General features: G+C 29.6%; 2 protein-coding genes and 1 non-coding gene across 5 annotated transcripts; all 3 read left to right on the top strand.

Moving 5' to 3' along the window:
* Positions 1-8,751: 8,751 nt before the first annotated feature.
* LOC107962023 (serine/arginine-rich SC35-like splicing factor SCL30) lies at positions 8,752-11,770 on the top strand. The gene is given in 8 exon segments (XM_016898234.2): positions 8,752-8,815; positions 8,818-8,947; positions 9,027-9,104; positions 10,438-10,602; positions 10,696-10,733; positions 10,931-11,009; positions 11,082-11,252; positions 11,422-11,770. Coding segments are annotated over 8 exon segments (855 nt in total). The 3' UTR covers positions 11,552-11,770.
* A 547-nt stretch (positions 11,771-12,317) lies between these two features.
* On the top strand, positions 12,318-12,390 carry TRNAK-UUU (transfer RNA lysine (anticodon UUU)). The gene has a single exon. It is a non-coding gene; the product is annotated as a tRNA-Lys (tRNA).
* A 2,006-nt stretch (positions 12,391-14,396) lies between these two features.
* Positions 14,397-18,676, top strand: LOC107962024 (uncharacterized). Of its 3 annotated transcripts, none has more exons than XM_016898237.2 (9): positions 14,397-14,719; positions 14,814-14,942; positions 16,477-16,780; positions 16,868-17,282; positions 17,361-17,460; positions 17,571-17,630; positions 17,756-17,839; positions 18,017-18,124; positions 18,199-18,676. In XM_016898237.2, exons 1-9 carry the CDS (start codon positions 14,651-14,653, stop codon positions 18,514-18,516), a joined length of 1,587 nt encoding a protein of 528 aa, XP_016753726.1. In that variant the 5' UTR covers positions 14,397-14,650; the 3' UTR covers positions 18,517-18,676. The 3 variants fall into 3 exon arrangements, with proteins under 3 accessions (XP_016753726.1, XP_016753725.1, XP_016753724.1); XM_016898236.2 differs by having other exon boundaries at positions 14,398-14,719; positions 16,865-17,282; XM_016898235.2 differs by having other exon boundaries at positions 14,398-14,719; positions 16,862-17,282.
* The last annotated feature ends 462 nt before the right edge of the window (positions 18,677-19,138 follow it).

Here is a 19,138-nt window from a genome sequence, read left to right as displayed (position 1 = left end):
TTATGCCACACAGCTAAGTCACACGTCCGTATGTTGGGCCGTGTGGAGCATACTGACTTGATTTCTAATTAAACACCAGGGGACACACGACCGTGTCACCTGACCGTGTGTCACACACGACAGAGACACACACCCGTGTTTCTACTCGTATGGATAAAAATAGGCTATTTTCCAAGCCATCTTTCTCACCTAATTTGCATACACCTATACCAACCAAAGTTTGCATATAACCACATCTTCAAATGGCATCTAAACTTATCTAAACCAAGTTCAAATCATGCTATATCAATACCATAAATCACAAGACACACAAGTATCACAATAGGCCATTCAATTTCATACCAAAATCATATTATCAAATTATTAATATGGTCACTTTCATTTATACAACACTTTACCTAAAACCACAAGCAAACCGATCTCAAATCTCAACCATTTGATACTTCTAATACCAATTCACAACAAGCATATAAATGGAAATTATACACAACATATCAAAAGGCCTTTTTCATATATATACATATATCACCAACATGCCAAAATAAGCCAAATCACATGGTTATAAACATAACGAACCATTTATCATTTACAAGCCAACTCAAATGGCTAAATCCATTACCAACACATACCAAAATGACCATATCTCCTATACATGTCATATAACCAAATACATAAGCTCAAAAGCACCAAAGTGATAGCTTGATAGTGTGATGCAATCTCCAACGACTCCCAATCCGAGTTAGCTTCGATATCACTATAAAACATAGAAAAGTAAACAGAGTAAGCTATAAAGCTTAGTAAGCTCGTATGAATTAATAAGCAAAACTCACCATTCAATTCACCATTCGAATAATATGAACATAATATACTACAAATATTTAATCATAAGGTTAACATATATTTAATCACATAATTAATCATGAATTCACAAGTTCCGTAGATTCAATGCTCATATAGTTTCTGTACATACATGTACCAATACGTACAAATTTCATACTCATCCATATCCTGGATATATCCATTGAACCATTTGGAATACTATCGGATACTCGGGAATCTCACACTCTAAGTGCCACATACATTGTCGAAGCTATTTCAATCACATATCTCATAATGCTCACTCTCGAGCCATCAACGGATCTGCTCACACAAGCTGACAGTCATGACGTAGCTACACGGTGCTACTCACACAAGCTTACGAGAATCTGCAACACATGCCGGATAACTCAGCCACTGATAGGACGAATGGAACAGCACCCAAATTACATAACCCCGACTAATCTATTCCTAAGGTTCAGCCGGGATTTCACATTTTCCAAATCGTCGTCGAACATATCCACAAGGTTGTATTCACAATTTATTCAATAATAAAGCCGTAATACCTCGAAAATTTTTACAGTAAGATACTATCCTTGATATAGTAAAATAAGGAAATAAAGTGACAAAAAGGAAAATTTTGAGTTATGTCAATATTGGGAAGTATATTATGATATATTAATTCAAGAAAGGACTAAATTGTGAAAGTGAGAAAAGTTTTGTTGCACAAGAGTAAATACTCAAAATTTAAGGGGTTAAAGTGAAAATATGAAAAATTTAAAGGACTAATAGTGTAAATATTTTAAGGGTGGAATGGTCTAGAAACTAAGGAAAATGGATGAATTAGGGCCAAATTGAATAGGTGAAGAACTATGAGGGACTAAATTGTAATTTTACCAAATTAAATGATGGCTCAAGGATGGAATTTTAAAAGATAATAAAGGGAAAAATGGTCAATTGGAAAAGAGATAAATATAGAAAGTATTGATGATGTTGATGATATTTTATAATTATTTAATTAGATAAATATTATTTTATTATTATTTTATTATTTATTTAGTATAAAAGGAAGGAAAGATGAAGAATTATCATCATCTTTCCCATGCACTAACGTGAGAGAAAGAGAGAAACAAAGAAAATTTTGCTTTCTTTAAAATTTGGTCCTTCTACCAAAAATTCACCATTTTTACCCAAAAATCAAAAGAATTTACATAGCTACCAAGAGAGAAAAATGTTAAAAAGACTATGGGAAGTTAGAATATCAAGTTGGATTCAAGAAATGGAAGCTGAAGGAGAGAGAAAATCAAGATGAAGATTGAAATCAATAGAACAAGGTAAGAACATCATGATTTCAATATATTTTTAAGTTTGATATTATTGAAAAAGCATGGGATTGATGTTAATGTAGAGTTTCCTTACACATGGTCCTATGTTCTTGATATGTTAGTGAAGAGAAAACAAGAGAAAATGATGAGAAATAGTGTAGAGAAAAAAAATAAAGGTGTTATAAACATGGTAATTAATATCTTGCACTAAAACAGTTTTGGACAGCAACAGTGGTCTAACTTTGAAAAATCACCAAAAATTGTGAAAACTGAATTAGAAATTTGAATAAAATATGAAATTAAATTTTATTTAAACTAGTTTTTCATAGAAGAAACAGTGTAAGTAATGAAATTGTAAATGGTGAGATATAACAAATTTAGTTAGATAAGGTCAGAATGATTTCGGGTTCCCTTGTCCTAACTTTGAAAAATCATCAAAAATTGGATAAAAATAATTAGGGGCTTAAATTTATATGATTAGAATTCTGAATGAGTCTATTTTCAAGATAAATAAACAGAAACATCATTTGAATTCTGTATGAGGAGATAATTAACTTTTAGTGAAGAAGGGTCAAAACTGTCAGACAGCAGAATAAGGGTAACTTTAAAGAATAAACTGTACTTATTGGCTAAATCAAAAATTTTGAAAATTTTATGGTAAGAAGATATGTGAGTCTAGTTTCATTAAAAATTAGCAGATCTTAATTTCGAGTTCTGTAGCTCAAGATATAAATAATTTAGTGACTATGATGCAAATGGACAGTTTTGAATATACATATAAGTAAATAGTGAAATTATTGATAATGTTACTTGTAGCATGTTATATATATTAAGGATGTGGAATGGAGAGGAGGGGGAGGAAAACAAATATATGAATTTTCAGCTAGCAAGGGTTTTGTTGGGTTTTTCACACAGGAAGAAAAATAGAACCAAGTTATCTGGATGAAATATGAAGCTCTTGTTGAAGCTAGAGCAACAAAGTAATAATTCCGGATGAAGTATGAAGTAAGTTTGAGATTCAAGGACTTAGCAGTTGCAACCAAACGAACAGAAGCAAAAGGGATGAAAAATTGAGAGAAGTATTTCATCCGGGTAACATACATACTGCTGTTTGTTGCCACCCTTAATAGGTTTACATTTAAAATGGATAATTTGTATGTTTTAGACTCAGGGACTAAATTGAATAAAAGAAGAACTATAGGGGTAATTTAGTAAAAATTCCAAAAATGACCAAAATGAAGGAAATGAGTTGTTTTAGTGATTAAATTAATATATTGAATGAAATCATTAATTTGGATCAAGATTGGGTGAAAATCGGGGAAAATGAAAAATTTACCAAAATGCCCCTAAATCTTGATATTTCTGAAATTTCGCCAAGTAAGTTCGTGTAACTTGAATTATATTCTTAAATGCTTGGAATGTATGTTATTGATGTGAATACGATTTGAATGTTCATTGTATGAAAATTGATGAAACATTGATATATTTGATAAAAAGGGAAAGAAATCTCAGTTGAATGAAAGGAAAATTCGGTGGATCTCTGAAAAGGAATTGACGGTAAAAAGGATCTAGCCCAGACGGGTGATCCTATTCTGATATAGCCCTCCCGAAGAATATGTGGAAAATGGACTTAGCCCGGACGGGTAATCCGAATTAGGGTCTGAATTTAGCCTGGACTGGTAATTCAGATCCAAGCTCATTAGAGTAATTGTCGTTGCAGGGGATTTAGCCTGAACTGGTAATCCCGACAATACTCTATGAGTTTATATTACAGGGGATTTAGCCTGGACTGGTAATCCCGCTATAAGGATGAGGTTCACGGGAGTGTGCTTTCTGAAATGAAATATGTAAGACCATGGTTGAAAGATACCATGGCAACATGATATGAAATGTGTAAGACCATTGTTGAAAAATACCATGGCAACATGATATAAAATATGTAAGACCATGGTTGAAAGATACCATGGCAACATGATATGAAATGTGTAAGACCATGGTTGAAAGATACCATGGCAACGTGACATAAAATGAATAAGACCATGGTTGAAAGATACCATGGCAACATGACAGAAAATGAGTAAGACCATAGTTGAAAGACACTATAGCATCATGTCGAAGATAAATAAGATCGTGGATGAAAGATGCCAAGACATCTGTTGAACAACTAATATTCAGGTAATATGTACCAGATGACAAATGGTTATATGAATTGGTTATACAAAATGGTTGTGTGAAATGTTTACAGGAATTGGTCATATGGAAATATATGTACAAAATAGTTGTATGAAATAATTAAGAAGATAGATAAATTAAATAAGTATGGGTACATCGAATTTAATTTATGTTAAGTTTAATATGAACTATTACTGAAATAAATATACATAAGAAATAAGGAAGTGATGCTGCATGAAATATTGATATAACGAAATGAATGATATATGCTTATGAAGAAATGGTAAGAGAATAATATGTTTTGTGACATGTACATATATGATTATCTTTGATATGTTGATACAAAGAATTTATGTAAGTTGAGACTATTATTAAACTCAAGTGTGATATGTCGAGAAAATAGATATATCAATGTTGAAATTATATGAAATATGTACAAGTATATTAACAATGCTGTTGTTTGATACTTAGAGAAGTGTCAAGCTATTGATTGAACGATAATATGTTTATTTATATGATGCATTGAATCGGTAAGTGTTTAATTGAAATTTTTGTTAAATGATATGTAAATTCTATTAATGCCCCGAAACCTTGTTCCGACAATGGATACGGGTTAGGGGTGTTACAAAAGCATTTAAAACACAAATATATTAACACTTACTAATATACAAACTTACCTCGGATGCAAAAATAACGAAATAAGTCGATTAGTCCGATACTTTATTTTTCCCCTGATCTAAATCTGAATTTCACTTTTCTTGATCTATATGTAATCAAATTTAACTTATTCAATTATCATTCTATTCAATTTAGCCCAAAAAGCATATTATGGCAAAACTACACTTTTGCCCCTAATATTTCAACATTTTTACCAGTCCTTAGCTCATAAAAACACAAATTCATGCAATTAAGTTCCTACCCATGCTAGCCGAATTTCATTTAATATCATAGAAGCCCATATTTTTCATTCATTTCACATTTCCACCACCAAATTTACACATTTCTTAATTTAATCCCTAATATGCAATTTCACCTAAAATCACTTAACAAATATTATTTATCTAACAACAAGCATACATTTTCTATCATCAAGCATCAAAATACACCTGTATTCATCAATGTAAAAACCCTAAACCTTTAAAATTTTACAAATTAGTCCCTGGGCTAGCTAGCTTAAGTTACAACAATTCTGAAAACATAGAAATCATTAAAAACGGGACAAGTTTGAACTTACATGCATGAAAAATAGCTTGGCCGAACCCTAGCTATGGCTTCCCCACTAAATTCGGTTGAATAAATGAAGAAGAAAGATGATAGCTTTCTTTTTCTTTCTTTAATTTTGATTTATTTTAATAATTACCTATTTACCATTTACTTATACATTAAAACATACATAAATAATGTCCATAAATGTCCAATTAAGAAACCAATGGTCTAATTACCACATAAATCCTTCAAATATTTAATTTCATAGCCATTTAGTACCTTTATCTAATAAAACTCAAGTTTTACGCTTTACGCGATTTAGTCCTTTTTATCAAATTGAGCATTCAAACGATAAAATTTATTAACGAATTTTTTACACAATCATTCTATCATACTGTATACATTAAAATAATAATAAAATAATTATTTTTACCTCAAATTTATGGTCTCGGAACTACTGTTTTGATTTGACTAAAAACGGGTTGTTACAACAACAATGATTAATCAAACACAATCTTGCCTTTCCCTATCACCAGGAGAAATGAATTTAGAAGGAATTTTTTATATTGATGGTTTTTTATTATGTGTTTTTGAAATCTCCTAACTTGGCTTTATATAGAGGAGAGAAAATGAATGAAGAGATTTAGACCAATTCATGAAGAGTTTTGTTGAAAAAATAATAGATATAAGTGAATAGAGACAATGAATGAAAAAAAAATGCAATATTAAACCAAGAGACACAATTGTTTAATTTGAGCATCAATTTATCATTCATCTCTCAACAATTATTTTCCAACAAAAATAACTTTCTAAAGTCATGACAAGAATGTTTATTATCTATAAGATATGTTATTGAAGTTGTTGGACACTTTATAAAAACTTTTTTTATAAATGTTATATATTATAACTTTTATATTATTTTTAACTTAATTTATATATTATAAAAAAAAGGTTATAACCTAGTATAATTCTTTTTCCAATTTTAGTGTATCTAAGTTTTTATAATTAAAGTTACAGACTATTTACATCGTGAACCCAAATATTATATGATAGATGTTAATTATGCAAATACATAAAGGCTTTTTTGCACTATATTATGGGGCATGATATCATTTGAGAGAATGGAGCTAGACATAAGCACTAGAAATGGCTCGTGAACTCTTTAAATGAAGACATTTAAAGTTTAGAAATGTGGTTGAGAGGACATTTGTTATTCTAAAAAAATATTTCTCATATTAACAGCATCACCTTAGTATGCCATATAAAAATAAGGTTGGATCGTACAAGAATATTGATAAATAAAATCTATACTTCGAAAAGTATATGAAAGAAAGAGGTCTTGATAATCTTAATGATTTAGATTCAAATGATGATGATGATGATGAACTTGGTCAAGGACCAACATTTGACGAAAAGGAGCTTATGTTGTTAAATATTAAAGAGGGAATAACCAACAAATATGGAACACTAGAACATTTAGATAAAATTTTATATGATGTTTATTTTTCTTGTTATTTTTATTAGTAATCGTATTATCAACTACTTTTTTGGACTAACATAATACATATGATAATTTGATTTTAATTTTTGTTACTTAATTAGATTTTATTATCGTGCAAATATTTTTTATAGTAATTAGTATTTTAAAAAATATAAATTATTTAACTTTGTAATTACAATTTGAACTACCAAGCATAATATAAAAAATTACAAAATAATTACACTATGTCTACCAAAAACCTCTAAAGAACTACAACTCTTTGTAATTACAATTTCAATTATTCTATGATGTCCGAATAAACTCTTAAGAAATTACAAATCTTTATAATTATAAGAAGGTGTAATTACTATATTAATAATTAAACTTTCATCCAATTAAAAATTAAATTAAATATCACTTTTGCTTCTTTATTTTATTTCTAACTCCATTCTTAATATCCTTACTACTAAATAAATAAAATTGGGCTGAAAATTTTATTAAAAACTTTATTATTTTTTATTTGAAATGAAGGATTTATAACACTATCCAAATTATTTATTCAAAATAAATAAATTTGATGAACTAAAACAATTAATTATAATATGTTAATTTTTTTTGTTAATTATACATGATTTTAATTGATATAATACTAAATTTAATTGTCAGTGTTCATATATTTTGTGTACATGTTGATAAAATGCGTAAATATTGCGGACTAATTTTAAATCGTGATTAAATTGATAGAATGTGTAAATGGTGTTGGTTAAATTTATTAAATAAAAACTAAATTGATAAAAGTTATAGATATTAAGAGCTAAATTTATTACTATACCAATCAAAATCATGTATAATTGAAGAAAAACATGAACGCTGTGATTAATTCTCTTTAATCTTTTACTTTTAAAATTGACAGGGCATAAATTGATCTCATTTTTTTATAGGGACCAATTTGTCAAATTTCAAATTTAAGACAACCGTAAGAGGTTTTTTTACCAAAAAAGAATTAATTTCTAACTGGGTTTAGGGTCGAACTGTGGAAGAGCCGAGCCCAACACTGCGGTCCAAATCTGATTTGAAAAAAAAAAGCACGTGGAAATAACATTAACATTATTATAACATAACAGAGTACTTTGGAGTTCAGATCTAAGTTCAAAGACTCAAACCAAAAATCTTTGTCCTCTTTTTTTGTGTCTCTTTCAAATTTTCATTTCAGGTAATCTTTCATTTTATTTTCTTCCTAATCTAAAAATTTTACCTTATTTTTTTCAATTTCAAGATTTGGGTATGATTTTTTAGGCTATATTTGGCTAACGTTTATTGTTTTTATTATATATAAATTTAATTTTAAGGTATTGTTGAGGTTCAACCCAGTTAATGCTCATAGTTAAGATTTTCTTTTCATTGGTTTTTCTCATCAACCAAACAGAAAGTGTTTTTTTTTTCTTTTTTTTCAAATTCGTTATTTGTCTGGGTTATTTTTTGAGTAAAAAGAAATTCCCCTTTTTGTGGATTTTTTTTTTAAAAACGAAATTTTAACTTTGATTCTCTTAAAAATAATAAGCAAATAATCTATCATTCTTTCATTAAATAGAATAAAGTTAACTGTATAATTTTAATTTTTTTTCTTGGATCATCTTAAAATGAGAAAATAACAAGGATTTCATGTAGTTTGATGGGTAAAATTTTATTTACTTATTTGAAAATCATATATGTGAAGTTCATGTACTTTTTTTTTTTTGCAGGGTTTTTGGTATGAGGAGATACAGTCCTCAATACTATAGTCCACCAAGGAGAGGTTACGGAGGCAGAGAAAGGAGTCCCCAAGGAGGGGCTATGGTGGTGGTGGTGGTGGTAGTGGTGGCGGCGGCGGCGGTGGAGGAGGGTATGGGAGAAGGAGGGAGCAGAATAATGGAAGCCTTTTGGTTAGAAACATTCCTTTGGATTGCAGGTAAATATTTCATCATGAACCCCTTTTCAAATGCTGGTTAAATGAATTGTTTTAGTTTATGTTTTATTACTGTTTACAGACCTGAAGAACTTCGAATTCCATTCGAGAGATTCGGACTTGTTCGAGATGTGTATATTCCGAAAGATTACTATACAGGGTTTGTATTTCATTCTTCTTTGCATTGTTCTAATGGAAGTTTATTCTTTGTAGTTTATGATTGTTTAAGGCATCTTAGGTTATGTTCAGTTTAGTTTTATCCAGATTAAGCACGAACTCCGTGTTTTTTTTAGTCGAAGCCGAGATTGTTCAGAAAATTTGATATTCAACTCCCTGCCACAACTGGTGTAACATTCATTCTTTGTAGTTTATCTTTGTTTTAAGGCATTTAGGTTATGTTTGGTTTAGTTTTATTGGGATTAAACTTGAGCTTCATGTTTTTTTTCTTCTGTCAAACCCAAGTTGGTTGGTTCGGAAAATTTGATGATCAGATCCTTGCCATACTTGGTAAAACATTTATGCATAAACCGACCATAAACTGATTGTCCTTTTCTTTTTTAGCAATTGCTAGCTATAAAAACGGCAATTTGTGGTATAAATGGATGGTTTTATGAAGTTTTGTGATAGGTGGCCATCTACTTTTTTGTATTCTAGCGTTACATTTTATGTCATTTGTACGCTTCCTTTGAATTGCTTTTCCTGCTATCCCATAAAACGGGTTGACCAGGCCAAAAACTGCTGAGATTGTTCTCATTTTTTATATTGAATGAGAAATCGGAGCCGACTTTTCTCTATCTTTGGCCATTGCTAAAACTACCATAGCTCACCGTGTACTGTCTTTTTCTTATTCTCCTCTTAGATCTTTAGTCATTGTATGGTCAGTACATATAAACAAAGTTAATTCCTTTGGATTGCTTTTCGTGCTATTTCTTAAAACACTCGTGTTCCTTTTCTTTTCTTTTTTTTAACCTGGAGTGAATTCAATTTTGAACTGGTTTGTCAGGGGGTATATTGGTTTGAAGTAAAAAACAAGCCGAAGCCCCACATTTGATGAATCCGAGGATTTTACGAGTAATGATCATATGAAGAATGTTCCTTTATGAAGCGAAACTATATAATTACACAATCAAATAGAGGTTTTTTTGAGGAAGAAGATTGATTCACGAGACCCCGACCAATTGAGGACTACTTGAAGAGATATTTAGTTAGAGGAAAATTGTTGATATTGAGTGCTTCTTATATTTTCAAGCATGTGAAGATTTTTCGACTCACTTGCTCCTTTTGAAGTTGCCTTTGATAATATTAAGGGAAAAGGTCAGCCACTAAGCCCGTTTTTATGTAAATTTGGACCACATATGGAGTCGTATTTGGATGTGAAGTGTACAAAGTGATGGCAATGTAGAAGTAACATTACATTCTAGTTCCGACATCCCCGTCCCATCTTGTTGTTAACTCGCATCCGTAAGTGAAGGCTAGCTGTATGCTTTCTGCAGGGCTCCTCGAGGGTTTGCGTTTGTGCAGTTTGTCGATTCTTATGATGCTGCCGAAGCTCAATGGCGCATGAATGGGAAGATATTTGGTGGGAGAGAGATATCTGTCGTTGTTGCTGCGGAATCAAGGAAAAGGCCAGAGGAGATGCGGCATAAAGCAAGGCAAAGGTAATCTCTCTCTCTCTCTCTCTCTTAAGTGCTCAGTGTTTTGTTATTTTACTTACATTTGCTTGGAGATTTATATGGCATGTAATTCTCCAGAGGACCATCGGGATATGGGGGACGATCATCTTATTATGGTATGTTATTACGGACATTAAATTCTGTTTTCATAGCATCCTTGTTAGATACATATCCATATCTGACACTCACTTCCGATCCCGAGTGTGGTGAAATGGGTAGTTTGCTTCAGATATATGCAAATTATCATTCATTTATTTTTTTCCACTATGTGATAGTAAACTAATTCGTTGCGGTTCCTTACACGATGTGTTAGGGCGTTCCCGGTCTCGTTCAGCATCTCCAACGCGCTCCCCTCACCGTCCTTCAGGTTCTAGAGGCCGATATCGCTCAAGGTAAGCTGTCAAATTGCCATCAGAACCTTGAGTGTTAGCAAATATTCAATGGTTAAATATTGGTATTGTCAGGTCGTACTCCCCTGCTCCGAGACGAAGAGGAAACTATTCAGTTTCACCAGATAGAAGACATGAAGACCATCCAAGATCCCCAAGAGGTCCTCCACAAGGTTGTGGCGGTGATTACAATCCCGGACCATATTCTCCAGGATATGAAAATGCTGGTGGAAATGGCTATGGCGAGTAAGTCAGTCTATTTCACCATTTCAACTGGCACCCCATATATGCAAAGAAATGACCTATTACGGGCACAACACGACCGATATTTACTGTAGCTAACCACTGTGATATTCATATTGTCCGCAACTTAGCCCATAATTTAAATCGAATCTATCCTTTGACCTACTTGTAGGAAGTCTGCATACGAATCTGAGGAAGCACCACGGGCTGCACGGAGGCCATCGCCACCTGGTAGAGCATCAAGGTCACCGCCTGGGTCCAGGTCTAGGTCGGCAGACCCATCACCTAGGCGTAGCCGTTAAAAGCAGTCGATAATCGACCGCAGAAGCGGGCTAACCTTATGGTTTTTAATATGGCATTTATCATATGGTAGATTTTATAATAGTAGGCTTGTTTATGTCGGATTTTGAGATAAGAGAATGGATTGCATGGAATTTGAGGATTTAAATTTGAATTTTATGTATTTGTAACAATCTTTCCGGCTTTTTTTAAGAAAAATTAAACACCCCTTTCAATTTCCAGATTACTCAATCTACTTGAATTTTTAATATAAAATTTAAATTTAAATTTTATTTTATTTTTATTCCAAGTTAATCCTACCTAACATAAATTAAAATGCCATTATCAAAATCTTTTCATTACTCGTAATTCATTCTCAATCCACAAATAAGAAAATAGTGCATTTTAGTGCACTCGAATCTATGTCTTCTTACATTGGTAACAATATTTATGCCAATTAAATTACCATTTAACCAACAAAACTTTTATAATTTAAATATGAATTATTATTTAATCAATAAAACATGTTGATTTAAATTTAATTATTAAAAGACCTAGTTTTTTTTTTTTTTTGGTAGCCATACATTTTAAGAAAAATATTTATAGTAGATTATCATAACTCATTAAATTTTCGTCTAATATTATATATAATTAACGCTACCTATTGTACCAAAGTACTTGATTTAATGAGTAAATGCATGTAATTTCAGTTAATATTTCTTCATAATTTTCTCTTAGCCAAAAATTAACACTAAGAAAAAACCTTTAATAAGCTGAGCAGTATCAACAGCCGTCTTAGCTCAGCCGGTAGAGCGCGTGGCTTTTAACCACGTGGTCGTGGGTTCGATTCCCACAGACGGCGATTTTAGAATTTTTAGACCTTTTTTTGTTTTTCTCACATTATTTGAAATTTCTTTATGCAAGAAAAGAATCTGTGGAGCTAACATTTCGGCTTTACCAAACGCACTTCTGATTAGACGCATCACATAAATAAATAAATAAATAACAATTAATAAACAAAACTACCAAACGCACCCTTGACTCGAAAAGCGACTCAAGTCAACATTCTCTCTCATGTATTCTTATTATTGCTGTTTCATATTAAAAATATATATCTCTATAAAGTTAGATATATTAATAATTCATATTTATATAATTTAATTTTTTAAGAATATATTTCATATTATATTTTTTTATAAATTTATATTATTTTTTAGAGATAAATCTCAAAATTATATATGAATTATAGTTTAATGTACAATTATATACATGAAATTGTGATTTAATCCAGTCCTGGTAAATTATTAACACAATTATTAATATAAAATTATTTTATGTTCATATATTGTATACATAAATAATTATATTTATTCAATATAAAAATAAATTGATGTATTTGTTTCTTTAAATGTGTATGATTAAATCAATATTGAAGTTTCAAATGTACATTTGAACCATAATCAGAGTTTCATATGTACAATTGCACTAAATTAAAGTTTATATATACAATTGCACATTAATAGTGGGTTTAGATGGGCGATGGGGTGCAGTGTGTTTAGCTTACTTTTTGTCTCACTTTACAGTATCGCTACAGCATCTAATTTTACTGTCACCGTTATTTTTACACTAACCGTAAATAAACACACCAACCATCCAAACCCACCCTGAATCAAAATTTGTGTGTAATTTTAAATTTTATCCCTACTTTTTACTACCATAAATCATATCTTATCCAATATTACTTAATATATTCCTTGCCATGTCTCAACTAATCTTTCATTTTAAAAGAGAAAACACACCAATATTTGACTAATTACCATAATTGAAATATGATTTATTTACTTAAACAAAAAGAAAGAAGAGAATCTCCATTCTGTCTTTAAATAGTAATTTATTGTATTCTAAAAAGTATTATATATATTTTGCATTCTAATAATAACATAAATTCCTAAGCTAAAATCTATAAAAACATAATTGATTTAGTTAACATATTTTAGGGTTGTGTAAAATTAAAGTTATGTTTTTTATATTTTTTTGTAATTTTTATAATTAACAATTTAACTATTTAACTATTGAATTTATTAAGATATTTGTAATTAATATGCATATAAATTTTTAAATTGATCTGAATCTAAAACATTATCTATATAAATATATAATTAACGATTAAAAGTTATTAATATCAAACAAATAGTTAAATTTTTCTAATTTATGCCAAACATATTATCCATATGAAAATAATATGGAATATGATAATTAAATTATTAAAATATAACCGCTTAAATTTTAAACAAGTATAAGGAAATCTCTCCCTTACATTATTAATTAATAAGCAATTTTCTACTTATTTCTCCTATTGAAATTAGCAAAGGCATTATATTTAAGTTTTTAATTGAGACGCTAATTCTATGTTTAGGTTTAAATTTTCAGTTTTCATTAACCACGGATTTAGTCATTGAATAACTCCTTGTTAAACTAGTAATTCTTAATTATCGTGCAATAATAATTAAATAAAAATTATAAAAGCAAAACAATAATAAAAATTCTCTAAAAACTAATAATAAAACTTATATTAAGCCTATAACAAAAATATTGTGTTGTAGGTATAGAAAATTTAGGTTTGATCTCTCGAAATCTTGTTTCTTTCTCAATTATAAAATAAATTAATTAATTAAAAATTCATAATGAATTTGTTTTACTTTTCAACCAATTTAATGAATCAGTTATAATAGCTCAACTCATTGGAAAAATTCCTTTTTCTCCTAATCCATTTTCTTTTTCTTTTTCTAATTATTTTCCAACCAAAACACTAGATTAAAATAATTACACTAAATTATTATTTTTTTTAAAAAGAGTTGAAGCCACGAATGTGTTGACTGTTCATGGACTTCACGTCTGCAATTTTATAAACTTTCCAGTTTTCCAACAATTAAATAAATTCATGAGATGGCCATGCTCTTCAAATCCATTTTACAACTCACCGCCCAATCACCTCCACCGCTTCTTCCCTCCAATTTTTCGCTTCCATTAATGGCGTCATCCCGAATATAATCTCTTTCTATATAGATCGATTTTATCTTGGATGAATTTCAAAACTGAAATCTGTGTTATTGAAGAAGACGATGAAATTCGAAGATTTTTTGATGGAACGAACTGAGGAAAAGAAGAAGAAGATTGAGCTTCAAGAAGAGGTAAGCATTTGAGCTCCATTATTTAAATTTTTTTGTTAATGCAGGAATTAATGGAGTATTTTTAAGGATCTAGTGAGTGTTTGTTGACAAACAGGTCGATAAATTGCAAGCGGAATTAGATGAAGAGAAAGAAGTGAACAGGGTTTTGCGGCGGGCGCTTGAGGCTTCGCCGCTGTCATTGTCGCAGCAGCCGCCATTGCTCCCACCGTTGCTTCCGTCTCAAGTAAGTGCATTTATGTATATACACACATATGGATGATGCAGATTCAGTACACTAGAATTTATTTAGGATGGTTGAACTAAAACCCGATTTATCCATCCATCCATCTATTTCTTATCCATTTTTTATTTTAAATACAGAAAAAAAACGATATGTTTTACTTATTAAAACATTTTATGTATTTTTTTATATTTTTAGTATATATACTAAAATCATATATACAGGTGTAATTATCATTTTATTTTATTTAAAATTTAGAATTTAATCACATAATTTGATAATATATTTTTAATAATGTTATTAGAAGGTTAAAATTAATAATACTTGATGATATGGATTTCTTTTATTATTATTTAATGATACAGTTAGAGTAATATTAAAATTTAATCAATTACCCTTAATTAATAATAAATTTTCATTTTAATCGAATACATAAAATTGTTTGAAAGAAAAAATTGTAAATAATTAAATAATGTTAATATCCATTTGAATATAGTAATTAATAATATTATAAAAATAGAGAAAAAAAATTAAAATTTCATAAAAAAATATATAATTTAAATAGAGAGATTAAATATCAAATATCAACATAATAAAAGACTAAAACTAGATTTCAACCTATATCTATCTATTTATCTATAATAAATATATATGCCACAAATCTAGAATTTAATCTTTATATTTTTATTTTTAGAAATTTGGTTCCTTTATTTTATGGATTTTAAATTTCAAATTTATAAAAATTGCATAAACTTTTATCATATTTTAATCATATTTTAATAATAACCCATATATATGGGAAAGATAGACCTAAGTGTAAAATTAAAATAATTTTATATACATGGATCAACTTATTAGTAGTTTTCAAATAAAATATGGATATAAAACTATATGTGGGAGTGGCCCAGAAAGTTCCTGTATTTTGTGAAAGTTAAGGATTTAATAATTATATTTTATTTGGATCAATTTTAGTTCTTATATTTTTTTTAATTGGTCAATTTTAATTTTTGTATTTTTTGAAATTTTGGTTCTAATCCAAATAGTAATAGTTAAATTTATTTAGTTAAATTTAATTATAAGTCTTGTATACATACAGGCATAGATTTAATTCATGTCCTCTAATTGAATCATTTTAAATCCCTATACTTTTTGAAATTTGAAATTTAAAATTTAAATCTTGGCATAAATGGCAGTCATTAATCCATTTATTGAAATTTTTAGTGAGTACTATGTGAAAATAACATGCCTACATAGCATTACACAAATGATAATATGTCTACGCATTAGTTTTGGAAATAGCAGAACTTAATAAATTTAATAGTTATTGTTCGGTGAGGATTAGAATTTTAAAATTTGAAAAGTATAAAGTCTAAAAATATCAAATTAAAGTATAAGGACTAAATTTATAACTTTCATAAATTACAGGGACTAATGGCAGTATTTAATTTATAACAAATTGTAATGACCTGACAGATGCGCACTAAATTGCAATTGACACTTCCAATATTGTATACGTACTTTTTAAATTTTACGTCAGGTTCAGGCACTTCTTGCTGAACTAGCAACGGTTGAAGAAGAGATTGTTTGGCTGGAGAGAAAAATCGATGACCTGAAAATGAAACTGTATCAAGAGAAAAAACTAACCCAACAATGGAAAATCCGGCAACAACAGAATCAGCTCATATGCAAACCACCGAGAAATGACGACGATGATCTAAATCAACGAACCAGATCCCAAAATTATGATATCCTCAGAAAAAGGAGAATTAAAAGCCATAGGCGAGCCTCCATGGGTTCTGCTTCAGATATCCTAACCTTGTCTTCCTCACAATGCTCTACTGGTAAGTTTATGATGATGATGATGATGATGATTTAAAGGTATCCATGATCAAATTTTAAGAGCTTTGTTTTTTTTTTTTTAGCAGGAGAAGTTAATCAACGATCAAAGAAATTACAAACATGGAGAATTCAAAAGCAATGCCCGATCATCAATGACAAACCAAATGAACTGTCGGAAGAACTTGTGAGATGTTTAATAGGCATATTTCTTGAATTGAACCAGCAGGGATCACAAGATAAAGAAGGATCCGCCATTGTAGCAAAGCTTAGCTTCTCTTGCATGGCTTCGAGAGGATACTCGGCAAAGAACTCATTGATTAACTTCAAATCACCCATTTTTGGCTTCAATCAAAATTCATCAAACATTGATCCTTACGGTATAATCCCAGAATTTGATGGCCTTTTTAGAGATATTGGGGATTACAAGAACTTCATCCAAATCACAAGACATTCCTTCGATCTCACTCGATTCTCTGATTGCTTAGCACCAATTGGAAAGTTGAGGTATGTACGCCCTAAACCCTACGATTCTCACAATTTAATCCTTTTACTTTACTTTAATATAATTCCATTGTTTTACAGGATATTGTTGCATAGATTATCTAATGTTGACTTGACATTCTTAACCTACAAGCAAAAGCTGGCATTTTGGATCAATATCTACAATGCCTGTATTATGCATGTACTGTAAGACACCTTTAAAACTCAAAAAAATATATGTATTTTAGAATAATATGATCATCAAATTAAAAGCAGCAAAATGTCTTAATTATACTTTAATCACAATTTCAGGTATTTCTTGAACATGGGCTACCTTCCACACAAGAGAAATTATTAGCACTTATGAATAAGGTAGACTTGTTATCACTATCAGCCCATTATTTTGTGGTTTCGTGTTCTTTTTTAATATATATAGCTATTATCCATAATTATAATATAAATAATAATTATAAATTCATTTGGCTTTGATGGTGCAGGCTGCATTGAATGTGGGCGGTATAGTACTGAATGCTTTAGCCATTGAGCACTTCATTCTTCGCCATCCATGTGAATCAGAATATGTGAGTCAATATACACATTGTTTACAATTTACCTCTTGCATATATATATATGTATGTATTTATATTTATTTCATTGTATCTATTCAATCGTGAATTTAATATGTAATTAAGAAAAAAAAAACGAAAATCTATTCGAATTATAACAGATTTTTCATTGATGTGATTTGACATTGGAAGGGTCCAATGGATGAGAAAGAAATGCTACTAAGACATGCATATGGTTTGGGGTATCCAGAACCCAATGTAACTTTCGCCCTGTGCCGAGGCACGTGGTCCTCACCAGCAGTAAGTCTTTTTCATATTATTTGAACTCGGATGTTAGTGTTGGATACATGAAAGTAATGAAAATGAAAATGCAGTTAAGGATCTATACAGCGGATGAAGTAGTGAACGAACTGGGGAAAGCAAAAGTTGATTATTTGGAAGCATCGGTCGGAATTACGAGCAAGAAGAAGGTTTCATTGCCGAAGCTACTGCAATGGCATATGAAAGATTTCGCGGACGACATGGAATCGTTGGTGGAATGGGTTTATAGCCAATTGCCGCGTTCTGGGTCTTTGAAAACATCCATTATGGATTGTTTAAACAAAGAATCTAAATACCAGTTTGCCAAAATGGTTGAAGTTCAGCATTATGAATCTGAGTTCCGATATCTGCTTTCCTGCCCTTATAATTAATTATTATGTTATTCGGATTCAGATTTTAAGTTCGAGTATATTTATTTTTTAATATTTTGTAGGTATATTTTGATAAACTATTCAATTGATCCAATTGGTTCAATTAATTAAATTATTAAAAAATTAAAAATAAAAGCAATTCAACCATTGCAATTCCTTATCCTAAATTAGTACTCCAATTGGCCAATCTGTTCAGATTTCTTTAGACTTTTAACGAGAAAGGTTTTAAATATTTTATATTTATATAAATTTTGATCTATTAATAATTTTATATTATATTAATATGTGTATGTATTTTGCAAGTTTTTATGTGTGTAAACTTGTATAAGGATTGAGGTTTTTTTTTGTTTTGGATTACTATATGTAGGAATCAAGCTAAAAATTTTGTTTTAAGATTAAAATAAAAAAATTAAGGTTAAAGTTAAAATTTTCACTTTTACATTACTTAAATTTAATTATAAATTAATAAAATAAAAACACATTTTTAATTAAAAAGCTTAAAAATAAATGAAATTATTAATTTTTAAAATAAGGAAAAAAAATATTATTTCATTTAATTTAATAATTATTTTATTTTAATCATACAAATATTCTTTAATATTATTTTAGATAGTGACACAAA

The sequence above is a fragment of the Gossypium hirsutum genome, chromosome A06, assembly GCF_007990345.1.
Source record: "Gossypium hirsutum isolate 1008001.06 chromosome A06, Gossypium_hirsutum_v2.1, whole genome shotgun sequence".
Classification (NCBI taxonomy): Eukaryota; Viridiplantae; Streptophyta; class Magnoliopsida; order Malvales; family Malvaceae; genus Gossypium; species Gossypium hirsutum.
Note: the sequence above shows the minus strand (reverse complement) of the source record. Positions and strands in the feature narration are given on the sequence as shown.

Excerpts from the sequence above, each read along its gene's own strand:
- LOC107962024 (XM_016898235.2), top strand. The coding sequence starts at position 14,651 with ATGAAATTCGAAGATTTTTTGATGGAACGAACTGAGGAAAAGAAGAAG. Across the intron at positions 16,781-16,861 it reads TTCCTCACAATGCTCTACTG|CAGGAGAAGTTAATCAACGA; the intron begins GTAAGTTTATGA and ends TTTTTTTTTTAG. Across the intron at positions 17,283-17,360 it reads GCACCAATTGGAAAGTTGAG|GATATTGTTGCATAGATTAT; the intron begins GTATGTACGCCC and ends ATTGTTTTACAG.